General features: G+C 50.1%; 4 protein-coding genes across 4 annotated transcripts; 1 reads left to right on the top strand and 3 right to left on the bottom strand.

Annotated features, from left to right (window-relative positions):
* Positions 1-490: 490 nt before the first annotated feature.
* Positions 491-1,825, top strand: CCOS01_02892 (sucrase/ferredoxin domain-containing protein; the record flags this gene model as incomplete). Its single annotated transcript, XM_060451079.1, has 1 exon — positions 491-1,825. The coding sequence occupies one exon, from the start codon at positions 491-493 to the stop codon at positions 1,823-1,825; it is 1,335 nt and encodes a 444-aa protein (XP_060317344.1).
* A 1,191-nt stretch (positions 1,826-3,016) lies between these two features.
* Positions 3,017-3,223, bottom strand: CCOS01_02891 (uncharacterized protein; the record flags this gene model as incomplete). The annotated part of the gene is made up of 1 exon (XM_060451078.1): positions 3,017-3,223. A coding segment is annotated over one exon (207 nt), but the record flags the coding sequence as incomplete, so codon positions are not given.
* Positions 3,224-5,685: 2,462 nt separating this feature from the next.
* CCOS01_02890 (uncharacterized protein) lies at positions 5,686-6,019 on the bottom strand (the record flags this gene model as incomplete). Its single annotated transcript, XM_060451077.1, has 2 exons — positions 5,686-5,893; positions 5,985-6,019. The coding sequence occupies 2 exons, from the start codon at positions 6,017-6,019 to the stop codon at positions 5,686-5,688; spliced, it is 243 nt and encodes an 80-aa protein (XP_060317342.1).
* A 4,455-nt stretch (positions 6,020-10,474) lies between these two features.
* On the bottom strand, positions 10,475-10,806 carry CCOS01_02889 (uncharacterized protein; the record flags this gene model as incomplete). Its single annotated transcript, XM_060451076.1, has 2 exons — positions 10,475-10,676; positions 10,772-10,806. 2 exons carry the CDS (start codon positions 10,804-10,806, stop codon positions 10,475-10,477), a joined length of 237 nt encoding a protein of 78 aa, XP_060317341.1.
* Positions 10,807-13,686: the final 2,880 nt, after the last annotated feature.

Genomic DNA, 13,686 nt, shown 5'->3' with positions numbered 1-13,686 from the left:
ACCGGATTTTGGATTAGAGCATAGAAAGCCTACCTAAAAATCAGCAGGGGTCCGCATGGAGGAACCCCCACCTGAGCTTTGTTGCTTTGTGGCCGGGAAGGCACTGCTAAAACAAAATGAAAGCCCCCCAACCAACCTCTCGCTTCCCCCGTCCGTCATCTTCTTCGTCGTCACCTTCACGCATCTGCGTGCGCAACCTCCACCTTTTTCTTGTCTACTTACATATTCACCAACCTCCATTCTCTCCCTCCACCGTACTATACCCTTTTCTCCCCTATGTAATGTCTAGACTTCACACTTGTTCTTCTTAGCCTAGCTACAGGTAAATTCTCCCTCGTCGCATAGGCTTCTTTCTTCCGCCCAGCCATGCTTTTCCAGTTTGCTCCATTACCTCATGCACTGGCTCGTCGGTCCATGATCCTCAACCAGCATTCTCGTCGCTTCCCGGGTTGAATCCTCAACGCTGGGAAACCCTTTCGAATCGCCCCCGATGTTCTCCCCACGAGCGATATTCCGTTTTATCTACGGAAGTTTCTACTTCGTCCTATGCTTCCTCCTCGCCCTTCTCCTCCTCGTCACCCCCGGCGACACCATATACCAGGCCTATTCGAACAACCAGCCATATAACATATGGATCATTGCCGCCGCTCTGGTCCTCACCACTTTAATCGTATCCTTCATCTACGCGACGCGACTGTATCTCAACAAGACGATCCTCGCATCAATACCGAAGCCATGGGTTCCTATCGAGAAGGGCGACGTGAACAAGAAGGTTCACGAAATGATCACAGCCGACCTGAAGCGCAGCGCAGCCATTGCCTACGACGCAAGGCCGCGCATTGAGACGAATTTGTTGGGTGGCGATATGGAGGAGGTACTGGTCGAAAAGCAGAACTCTGGCGGTAGCGCGGCAAGGAAACGCTTTCAGCTACCGACCTTGAAAAAGCCGGCAACAACAGAAAAGGAGACTGGCATTGCGCTACCTCCTCGAAGACCGGTTTGGGGCGAGATCGAACACTACGGCTGGTCATCACCCAACTCACTAGACCTCCCGGATCTACAGTACAGCACCGTCCTCTCCGAGCTCCCGAATCTCATCGAAGCAAAGGCCCTAACACTGGCGCCTCCCGATCCGACCTCTTTCAGTCAACCACCGATGCTCGATGCCGATGCGGTGGCCTTGCTGCAGCGCCCGTTACCCATGAGTCTGCGCGACTACCTTGGCCACCTTGCTGAGCTGGGGGTAATCTCGCTTAATGCGACGACCGCCGATTTCCTCTCCACCTACGAACATGCGCGCTTCTCTACGCGGGCTATTTCGAACGCCCAATTTCGCGAATTGATGCATTTGTTTGCTGCGATACTGCGCGGCATGCGACCGCTAGATCCGGCAGTCCTCGGTCCCTTGGACGAGCCCAGCGAAGGCTCAGAAAGCGACATCGACAATGATGCGCCCATGGCCACAAATCCTACCACTCCACGCAGCTTATCCCGGTCTGCGACACAGAGCACACAAGGCTCTTATACTAGGAGAGCGCCGACCGTCAACGCGCGCAACTCCTCTGCAAATACGTGGGCTCAATATCGCACCGCGCCGGCTACCCCGCTGGGTACATTAAGAGGAGCCATATCGAGATCCTCCAGCATGAATAGCTTCGCCCAGACTCGGCCGGCGTATGGTCCGAACCATTCGTCATCTAGTGTCAGTTTGCGGTCGAGGGCATCAGGAAGTTCCGCTTCGGGCTCCGTCATTAGACTCGCGACGCGGACGGACTCGACTGATCTGCCCTACATCCTCTCTCTGCGGGAGACCAGGGCCTCGTGAGCTGGACCGACACAAAATATTAACGACTGAATGACTATGGGCACTGCATGATATCCACGGCGTTTTGGTGTGAAGGGGGGCTCAAAGGGCCGGCTCAATTTCTTTGTTGTATTATCTAATGTTAATCGCATGCATATAACTTTACTCTGTTCCTTTGAAGAGGTCCCACCACCCAAAGCAATGTTCCACCATGCGTCAGCCAATGAACGTTGTTCTCCAACCCGTGACATCTGCACCTCGATCTGACGTCGTGTAGATCGATTCGCATGCAGGTATTTCGAAGTCGGCGGGGTTCGGGAAGAGGTAGAGGCGCGCTTTGACAGGGTCGTCGCCTGTAGCAACCCGTGGTGGTGGCTTTTTGGGGGTTGAACTAGACTTTGGGTCTATCTTAGGTAGTGTGGGAAAATCTCCGAGGAATAGTAAGGTTTGATTCGAATTGAAGGGATCGAGATGGCGTGTACGCGAGGAAACGTATCGAATAGGAAAATAGAGAGATGAAAGGTCAATCTGGGAAGGTTCGAGGGGGGGAGGGGAATGGCATCCGTTTAGTACTTCTCCCGTCTGCGAGGTGCTGCTGGGGGCGCCTGACGGGATGGTACTTGGGGGTTAGGAATGTCGACACACCCCTGGCTGGCTGCAACCACTTGACGGGCTGGCGCAGCGGCGCAGCCAATGGAGTTTGGCGACGTGGGAGGTATATGTACCGGTAGGTGTACGGAACAGGCTGCAAGTACCGACCACACTGCGAGGTAGTGGTGCGGCACACATAAGCTTCTTGGATGTGCCATGCCAGCTTTGTGTGATTTGCACAAGGACTGTAACGAAAGCTGCCTGCCACGAAACTTTCCCGGGCCGGTACGGTTCTCCAGTTGTTTGGCTCTCCGGATCCGAAGTAACGGGGCCGAACTTGGTACGTGCTTTCCGGTAGTGGGGCCTTTCTAGAACCGGGAACCACCCAATCGGTGTAAGCTGCAGCGAGCCTTGCCCAAGACCCGTGTCGGATCCGAGTATACTGCGTAGGTGTGTGTTGTATTTTGCAGTATGGTGGTTGGTAAAGGTCTGGTCAGCACACTTGTCAGTCTGTCTCTCCCATATTAGAAGCATGTGCACGCACTTTGCGGAATGTTTGAGACAAGCGTGTTCTTCCAACACCCAAGACTTAAGAGGTATTCACGAATTTCTCAATGCATTTCAGCCGTTGAAGTTGGACGTTATGTCCTCAATCTTCCGGGCTACTTCGGCACGATGCTTGGCCATGGACTCATCAGGCGAAGTGGGGGCGTGAGAAAGCATGGTCTTGGGGCCGTCGTTGTCATTCAAGAATGAATGAATGCGGTGCTGCTGGAGCCTCTCCTGTTGCAGCACTTGAGTTGCGGTTTGGGGGCAAGGGGAGCTCCTTAGTAAGGATGAACATTAGCTTTCCCGCGGAGAGAGAGAGAGAGTAGAAGTTTCAGGTCAAGGTATGTGAAATGAGACGTTTAGGCTTTACCCGTTGACAGTAGTCTGGTTAGAACTTGGATACATGGTGACAGTGTTTGACCACTGTTGGACGTGGCGGTTCGCACCAAGTGCTGCGTAGGTATGTCTACTGTATATTATGTGGCTTAAATGATAACGTATAGCAACGGAAACAGGGTCGATAGAGAAACGAGCTCTTGAAGGATAGATGAACCGGATAGGTTTCGAGGAAGTCATGGAAACGCTTCGTCTTTATAGACGTCTAAAATGAAGGAGAGGTCAAGTCACTAAGGGACACAAATCGACGGGCAACAGTATCATATCTGATCCCTGTAGTTCATCGACAGATGTGTGGGGGGAGGTCTCCGAGCCACGTTAACATGCTGCTTGCTGCATATGCAGGATCTTTGGAGCAAGTCAAGTCTCCACCAGGTGAAGTAGGGCAACCGGACTAACATGCTAGTGCATAGCGGCCCTGCAAATATACGGCCAGGAGGTCAAACTCAGATCATTGACAGTGGTTCCACTTTTCCCTCCTACCACAATAGCCAACAGAACAGGGGTCCTTTCGCCCGCATCGCCGCCAAAACTTGAAGGGAAGGATGTTGCACAATCCACAACCACAGACTTGCCTTGCTTATTTGTCGCAAGACAATTTTGTGAGTGTTCCCAGGAGTTTTTAGGTTAACGTTGTGTTTTACGGGCTTCACGGGGACAGACACTGGAGCAGAGAGTGTATTCCTTGCCCTTAACTGTGGCTAGAAATCTCAAGAAAATTCGCAATCACCCCTTCACCATGGCGGAAATCTAAGCTTCTTCAGAATCTTTGGCTTGCTTGTAGTCTTCAATCCCGTGGAAGACCAGGCCTCTCCTTGTTCATATATCCGTCAATGGGCTAGAAACACCAAGGAACCCTGGTGCCCACTACCATCCTCAGCGGGGTGCGCCGGGGTGGACAGCTATGTACTATGTACGTAGTAATTGAAAAGCGACCCGCACTCTACCTTCTGCTCTTCGGTTTTAGTTGATCTCTGTCTGCTAATTTTCTCCACTAAATCCTCGGTTGCTGATGCAATGTGACACTAGCGTCCCTGATGAGGCTTGTACAGTTCGTTAAGGTGGTCTAGCACTCTGGCAACGTTCACTTTAACACTCTTGACGGTAGATGTCAATGAGTATAGTGCCTGGCCCGCAGGGCAAAATGGTCTGAAGTGTCATCGTGCATAAGTTACCACCGCCAGCGACAGCCAGGAGCACGCGTGTAAGCACCTGAGGATGTTCACCTCCATCCGGACTGCTGCTATCAACCAATGGAATCGATATGCGCCAGCTTCGAGTGTTCGTCAAACAACCCCCGGAGCTTGCTTGGGATGATGGACCACTTTCCCCTCTGAGACTTCCCCAAATACAGTTTTCAGCCACATCCATCGACCATTATCGGACATTGATGTCCTCTGGGTCCCAGGAGCGCAGTACTATGTCCCTGCCCATACGTGCCCAGTTTGCCAACCCAAATTTTGCCCCTTATCCCGACCGCCTCCCCAGTGCAGGTCTATGGAAACCCGTGTTTATCCTTCGCGCCCTACGCCCGGTGCCCTGCGTCACTCAGTCTCTGGCCAAAGCATCGACTTTAGTATTGTCTGAGAAACACAATGACTCGAGCGAACCACTTATCTACCTGCACTTCGCTCTATTCGATCTAAGCACTTTATCTTCATCACATACTGCAAAGAAAATCTGTTTTACGGTTCCTGGCTAATACTGGCACGGATTGTCTCAAATGAGGTTGCACCGATTCGAATCATTCCTTTAACGGCCTGGTTTTGATGCGCGATCCAACCGTCGGATAGCCTCGCGTATCAAAGCGCCTAGAGATTCCCGAAGGTAATACCGCTATGCTCGCATACGACGTATCTTGGAGAGAAAGATTGGCCAGGCGAGCCCCCAAGACAGGCGAGTGAGACAACAGTTGCCCAGCGGTCTAACGGACATATGATCGGCATCGTCCACAGGTCAGGCACATGGGCTGCACCTCAGTATCTATCCAAGACACGTGACCGAGAATTCCCCCACGGTTCCGTCAAGTGTCGCCCGTCCGCTCCACATCCGATGCGGAATTGCGGGGTTACCCTGGTCTGTCAAAAGACGGGTATCGGAAGTGGGTCCGTGTCGGTAGTCCCCGGTGTAAGTATCCGGCTGCTCAGAGCGCCGTGTCTCTGCTTGCTCAGAGCGCCTGATCGAGATTGCTCCGAGTTTCCAGCGCGTCGAGTACTCTAATCTAGGTAAAGCGTAATGTCAGAATCTTAGAGTCTACACTTGCGGCATTCTCTGTGTACATACTCTTCAATCTTTGTAAGTGCGCGGGCTTGCCCACACAACCAAAGCTCAATCAATCATGCCTTTCATTTCTCAATCTTAGAGATGGCATCTATGACCTTATCATGCTTAACTTTGTGATGGGTTTCGATGAGTTTCTTAGAAAACCCCACCGTGTGAAGCAGCATCGGGTTGGGGCATTCGTTGTCTCGTGTAAAAAGGCGAAGTCGTTCTTTCTGAAGACGCAACACCTCCCCGGCGTCTGTGTTTGAACGACTCGAAGGTGAATCGTCTCTGCGTGAAATATAGTCAGCTCAGTACACTAAATCCAACCAGTAGCATCTGGCTATCATTCAATCTAATACAGATAGGATCACTTTCGTACCCGTTGACAATAGACTTGTTGGAACGCGAATCCATGGTAGGTTTGGCGCTTGACACTTTATTGTAAATCGAGAGCGGGTTGCCTAGTATCTGATGACGATGTACAGAATTGCAAAAGGTTTCCGGAAACTCTTGAGCTCAAGAGGGTGATATGAAGTGGGAGGAAACTCATTCTGAAGAGAAAAGGTCGGGAGAACGAAGTATTTGTGCGAGGTACTCAAGATGGCATGGGAAAAGGTGTTAGAATAGTATCATAAGCACCAAGACAGGGGGGTTTTCTTAGCCCCAAAACAATCGCCGCCCGGCAATCTGAATGGCCAGGAGGGAGAACAAACCCAGAACTCTGCAGCAGCCCCTGCCCTCGACACGGACCCTTTCTACTCAGCCAGCGGAAACGAACCCCGCGCGACCCTTGTCGATGTCAAGATGGTGGCCGAAACACACATTCACAGGTACGGGCTACAGAGCCTGCAGCCAGCAATGACCGAATCGCGTCGCAACAAGTCTTCCTTCAGCCCCACAGTATCCCCAGGCCACATCATTCGCGACCTCGAAAATAAGCTACTTCTTTTCGCTCCAGCTCCCCTTTCTGATGAGGACTAAAAAGTGCGAGATTCTTAGCTCACGGATACCTCACTAGAGCATATGGGTGCAAAAAAAGCAATGAGGCGATTCTCCTCGCTTGTACACCGGGGAGATATTCAGGGAGAAAGGGTATGCGGCGGCGAAAGGTCATACGCCCCATCTCTATCACCCTCTGCATCGACATTTGGCACTTTAGGCTCCCAGGCCAGAACCTCAAATACATAGGCACAATCGGTATATCAGCCGAATTTTGACCGATGAGGTGAGAGACTCGTCCCGGTATAAACGTGTTAAGGCCTCCCTCGTAAGCTAGACGCAACATGCTCACCTCTCCGCCTCTTACCTACCTTGACGGTCTGTACCGTTTTCAAGCACGGGCTGAGTACAGAGGTACTTGGTCTTACTTCACGTGGGAGAAGAAGCTCAACGCCTCAGTAAATATGTCACGTATGGGAGCTCCCTTCAGATTAGACTACTTGCACACGTGATACAGTCACCAATGCTCTGCCTCGTCCCGAGGTCAAATTCATCTGATATCAGATGAGATGAGGGTCACAGCCGCTCTGAGGCGATAACTTTCTGGGGCGGCATTACTTACAAGCCTCCTCACCAGGGTTCGCGGTATCAGTCAAGCAAGGAGTACCGTGGTCGGCAGATGTGGAGTGGTGTTCCACAGCACTTGATGTTGACGCCTGAGTACACTTGCCTGCTTGTTCTGAGCATTATGGGCGTCGGATGCATTCTCATAATTCCTGTCCAGGGTTTTTGGTCCCGCCACTGAATACTGATGTAATTACCTGGGCGGGCACATTGTTATGCTACTTTTTTGCTGCGTCCATCATTGACTTAGCACATGGTTTTCGGGTAAATGTCAATTTGAAGTGCACCCCACTGGACGTACTTAAAACTAGAGAAAGCCCAGTGTGAGGAGGAGAAAACAAAGCGCTCCATAAGATGCATGGAGATGCCCTGACACAATACTGCCAAACCCATATCTGTGTCCGCTATCCGTACCTTCCAGGTTTTTTAGGTTCATGCCGGGCCTAGGTGGTGGAAGCCCAAATTTCGGACGGAGTGGATCCTGGAACGGTGCGCGGCGGGGCTGGAATCTCCTGGGGCGCCGACTTTCCATTACTTATCTTACCTACCCTACCTACCTTTGGCACTGTAGTACTGAGTAGGTTGTCGTTTGGGGCAATCCTCATCGGTCAACCACAGATATCCATTTTAGGTAAGGTAATTTAATTGGTCGGATACCTCCAGTATGGTGAAGACCCCGGGTTGCTGCTTGGGTCACTTAGCCAAGACCGAAACTCGACCAGGCGCTATTCTTCTTGCGGGCCTCGTAGGATATTTCGTATTGTGTATCAGGAAATACTAGCATTGAATCCGCGTGCAGGAAGTGAGATGCTCATCTAAGGTAGTCTTTGGTGTGGGTTCACGAAACTCGAGGGCGGGAAAGAAAGTTGATGGCAATGCAGCGAGGACCTACAAAGATCAACGGTGAAGGAAAAGAAGAAGTTGCCTAGCGATCATTGTAGTAAGTGTTGCCCCTCGGCGTTAAAGGCATCTGCGCTAAAATACCATTATTTAAGTATTCAGCTAGATACCTTAAGTACCCTTTCCTCCGTCCCTCATGGACATTCTTCATTTCTTGGTGTGATTCTTCAACCGACACGAGAATTAGCGAGCTGAGCTGTTCGGAAAGGTACCCAGGCACAGGTACCCGCATTGCAAACACTTCTCCACTTTCTCGGCACCGAATGCCTCTCCACTCCGCATCCGACCCAGCGTCATGGGTCCTGAATGTTGAAAGAAGGACTTTCCAGAAAGTAGGGTGGTGTCGGTACGCGACGGGACGAGTCTCAGGCTACCCAGAACACCTACCGACCTCTACTCAGTTGAGCATCTCAACCATAAGCATTAGATTAGCATATTCTTCTTTCTGGTCTATTCAGGCAGGTCACGCAATTACTTACATGTAATCTTTGGAAACTCACATCCATAAATTCATTACCCAAGTTTTGTTGCACCCTGCCCTCATTGATCCAGATACAAAATTATTACCATGATTCTGTTGCGCTTATCTGTATAGTTTTTTTTTGTAAACGCCTTAGAGGTATTCATCACATGAGGCAGCATCGGGTTGGGGTATTCACTATCCCCCGAGAATAGACAAATTCGTTATCTTCCAAGACGCAATCTCTCTTCGGCGTCGGTGTCCTTGCGGCACGGGGGTGAATCGCCACTACGGAAGACTAAGTCAGCTTAGTTCAGTAACGAATATGAGACAGCTCAAGGACGAGTTCAGATAAATCAATGGAAAAGGAGGTGTCTACCCATGAATAATGGACTTATTGGAGTTTGCAGTCATTGTTGTTTCGATCCCCGACAACTTTGACAGCAAAATCCCTTTCGAATTCTGGGTGACGAGAGAAGGACTTCCGGTAATTTCAAAATCTTGGAAAGTGATGAAAGTCAAAGGGAATATTCCAAGAAGGATGGTTCCGAAATTAGAGATATCTGTACTGTTTAATACTTTTCCGAGTGCCAGTATGAGACGAGGTGGTTTTCAAGTTTCCCTTCGCGGCGTGTCAACTCGATTTCGGCGAGCATCGAAAAGACGGAGTGCAGCCCGTGGCCCCGATGGCGATGGAAGGCTCAAGTACGTACCTCTTCGGTAGGGGCTCAGAGCAGCTTACTTTAGGTACCTTACCTAGGTAAGGTAGGTAGTTTAAAAAAGAAGCGCCAGGTTGTCTGGTACAATAAAGCGTCCCAAGAAACCCATCCTTCGTCCTTTCCTGCGGGTATGGCCCTCAGGATGTCTCCATCCGGGCGCCGTAATCATTGGTATACAAGATCGTGATCCAGTCAGTATAGTGTACAATGCTGTCTACGTGGGGCTACTAAATCTCAGAGCATCATCAATGGTTGTAAGTTTCCCTTGCTGGTCTACTTCGTTCCCATTGAATACCTAAACTACTGACGTGGTTCTAGACGACTCGGAAGGTATGGTAGTGCTGCGCTCCTGCTGCTTTGTTGACGACATAGTTGCTGCGTAACGTCCCGCGCCCATTGACTGGTTGTTGGCTTGGGCTTTATCCTGTATCAATCTACAAGAACAGAATTGGGTTCTTCAGTCGCAGGGTTCTGGAACGGTAAAACGGAAAATATACATTCTGATACGTCGTCCACCAAGAAGAAATACATAGAGAAAAAGGGCAGATTTAGCAGACCGGGACCAACCGTTGATCAGCGAAGGGACCTAAGCACGTGGAGCACGTGCTGCGGTGCCTGGCACCACAGGCAAGGACAAGGCACCCAGACCACCATTCACCTTACCCGCCCACTATCGTAACCTCACAATCTGTGCGGTTGGTACAGCGCCGGTACCTAAGGTACTCTACCAACCACGATCGGTGCCCTAACGGACAAGACCTTAAATAAGGTGCCTTAGGTACGGAGCAAACTATCTTGTACCCAATCCTGAGCAGGAACGTACCTTCCCACACTGCCATGGAACGCACTGAAGCTCTCCGCTACAGCTTAGTGCTTCCATTAGCGCCCTCTCTGGGATGTGTGCGTCATGGTTCCTGTATTCCCCATTGTTCCAGGCCATCGGGCCTTGAGGTGCACAACAAGAATACCGTTCAAGGTTCGACTCCATGCCGTTGACTAATCGCAAGATCATCGGGTATTAGTCGACGTGTTGGCGGTAGGCTAGACAGGTTTAACAGCTATGTGTATTCGGGTCGCTTCTTTAGTTCGGATGGGATTCGCAATCTGTATGATCTGTTCACTATGGTGCTGTGCTCAGTATGTGTAGCCTAGCTACCGCGTAGATACTTACCAGTCGTATATGTCACAGACTCGAATTTATTGCGCCAAAAAGATTCCCAGCTGCTCTCAGCGTTCGAACTTGGCCATGCTCTCGTTGATCTTCTGACTTGCTTTGGCGCGATGTTTCACTAACGACCTCTCAGAAGACGCTGTCATGCAAGGCATCACAGTCCCAGGACCTTTGTCTGCTAGAAAGGATTGAAGTCGTTCCGTACGATCCGCATTGGCATATTCGATTCGACTATCGTGCGATCTTTGTGAGAAGTCTCTGAAGAGTCTGACATCAGTTTGAAATTCCGACAAACAGTAGGCATAAATGCAATGATGATAAGAGGGGAGCACAAGGATCCACGTATTCCATACCCGTTGACAACTGCGCAGTTGGAGGTGGTGTCCATCTTTTCAACTGTCTGTACACAATGTGTTTCTCGAGATCCGATGCGCATGTAACAGTCAAACAAACCGGTGACGCAACTGCAGTGCAAAGCGGTGATGCTGGCAACGAAGCATGTTGACAGGAGAGCTATGAGGTCTCCATTTCCAATATATAAGAAAAATCCATGCTATGAGAATAGGTTCAAACTGAAGAGACAGCAAAATGCTTCAGCATCGCGTTCCTCTTTGATAGACCACCTGCACAGAACTTGCGTTGTTGCCACTTTCGGTGTCCGTAGGTACAATGATACATGCATGCCAGTGCGTTGTAGAGACTCGAAATTTAGCTTAGTTGCCTTACTTTGAGCCGCAATATGGTGCGCCATCCCTCTCCCGTGGAAGCGTACTTATGTAGAGCGAAGCCCAGTTCATCAAAGTAGACACTGTCTCTTATCGGACTTTCGAAAAACCGGCATTACCTGTCTGACCAAACCAATTCACTCAGGACCGGGTCTGAGATGGTACACCAGCTGTGCACACTGCAGAGCCCTGAACCAGACTTCGGGCCCTGGCCGATACTACCGAAGCCATCGCCGTCATTGTACTGTCTGTCACCTGCACAAGTTGTGACCGGGAGTAAATTATGGATTCAAAGTAAAGGATCAGTACTCTGCCTTTCATCGAGGCAATCAATTCCCTCTTATCCGGTCGCTTGTGCTTGCATGAGCTTCCCGCTAGATTGCATCATTGCTTCAAAGTTGAGCATTCCCTGCGTGATGGCATCGAAAGACACAAATGTATTTTTGTTAAAGAAGCCACTTCTTCTTCGAGAGAACTTTGTCTCGTAACGAATCTTCGCGTGCAGTTTCATAAGAGCAGGTGGAAGTATAGTTTTATGGTAAGTAGCATGGAACTGATGTCCGTTCATCTCACAAGGTCTCATGGCTGTAAACACCATACCAAATATGAATCCATAACACTCATTGAAACTTGGTTTATTAATCCTAAGAATGGGCTATGAAACGAGGCGATACAAAAGACGGCGAAGCCATCAATACAACGCCCCTTTCCAGGACTTGTCTGCATTACCAGCCCACCAGAGAAGGAGCTCCTCCATCATCTACTAAATCGATGTGTCGAAATTTGACCAGCCTCTAAGATAAATTCGTGACGAGTCTTGAAGTTCCAGCAACCCCGTGCTATCCAGCACACGTTGGAGACCAGCTCGATGAAAGCACCTTTGTGTTCGACCCAACGATGTCGTGAGCCAGTCAAATGGGCCCTAGATCTTTGGAATCGGAAACGGAATTGTTGGAGATTTTGTGGGATTTTTATTCGAGATGTTCGAGTCGGAGTATGTGACACTTCTTTGGCGGACAATAATGTCACTTGGAGCCTTCCTCCACAACCGAGTCCCGCATTCCTTGGTAGACTCTTCTCATAGTTCGCCAGATTGCCGACGGTGCGATGGGGAGGGTTTTCAGCGCAGGAAACGCCTCGCTTTATTGACACCCACTCTGGGGTTTGGCTTTCATCATGTGAAGATAATAGATGGCAACACCTAGCGCAGACTTGAGACCAACCATTCATCTCAACGTCGTCCCGACCGGTGATGACAGCAGCAATGCCGCTGGCCAGCCTCACCTCGGGCCAGAACTTTAGACACGTCAGCTTGCTCCATAATCGGCAGTCAGTTCAGCGTATCAAATTCCTTCGCTTTCGAAGAGCCCTGTTTACACATCAGCAGATAGTCATTCATCCTACTCATGTGGCCTGTTTTTCAGGGGGCTGCAGTAAGGTGCCATCGTTTTTGGGACCAGCGGTCTGCACGATAAGTTTGAAGGTGCTTCCAGGCTCCAACAAAAACAGATAGATAACGTTGTTACACAACTTGGCTAGCTTACTTTGAACACTGGTTCCTGTAGGTAGTGACCAGGCTGGCTGTTGACGTCTAATCAGGCAGCTTTGAGCACGCCTTCTGACTAGAGCCGCGAATGGTCTGCATGGTTCGCCTACGGGGCTGGTTCGCCCAAGCAATGTGGTATTGGGTATCCCGCTGCCTCCCCTTCATTTCTCTTCTGAGGCATATGAGGGACTGCACCCCTACGACCAGTCCTACTCAATCGTTCATATCTCGTTATTTTTCTTCCCTTCAAGCCCCCTTTTCGCCCGACTCAAAAAGCTTCTCGACCAGCGAATAGACGAGAAAACCTTTCGTCCACCCAGCGGTGTCTGCGCGAAAATAATCAACCTTTGACACCATATTTGGCACTTCGAACTTCATTTTCATCATCAGGTCACTACTTGAGATACGCCAACATACAGCAGCCTTCCTGGCACTAACTTCTTACCACAAAGTCAAAACGCATGAGTCGTCCAGCGTTGGAACCCTTTCTTGAACAGCAAGATCGGCCGATCGACACGATATGTCTACAATCATAACCTCTTGGCCCATCATTTATTTTCAAGCATGAAACGAAAGCATACCCCTTTGGCGAAGCTTGAGCCACGACGAGTTGAGACCTTTTCAAATTAGGCCCCGAACAGTACGAACCGAAATATTAAGGTCCCCGGGAAAATCAGATCAACAAAATGCCGTCTTTAGGCTTCTGCGTCTCGATTCGGTACGATGTGGTTCGACTACAGCCAGGGTAATAGGTCGTTCTCTACGCAGCCCGACTTGCGAAAATACTACGGCATTGATTATGGAGCTATTCCGACACCTAGGAAACTTTTAGTTATTCAAGTACGGTATCTCAAACATCATGGAGATTCTGGTTCACACGGATCGGCTGATGATCCAGGCAGCATCGTCGGTTGGGCCCTGCAACAGGCTCCTTGGAAGATTGACAGTATCTTCAGACGTCCTTTGACACCACGTTGCGGTGACTATCATGCTCCAA

The sequence above is a fragment of the Colletotrichum costaricense genome, assembly GCF_030867565.1.
Source record: "Colletotrichum costaricense strain IMI 309622 chromosome Unknown Scaffold_3.1, whole genome shotgun sequence".
NCBI lineage: Eukaryota > Fungi > Ascomycota > Sordariomycetes > Glomerellales > Glomerellaceae > Colletotrichum > Colletotrichum costaricense.
Note: the sequence above shows the minus strand (reverse complement) of the source record. Positions and strands in the feature narration are given on the sequence as shown.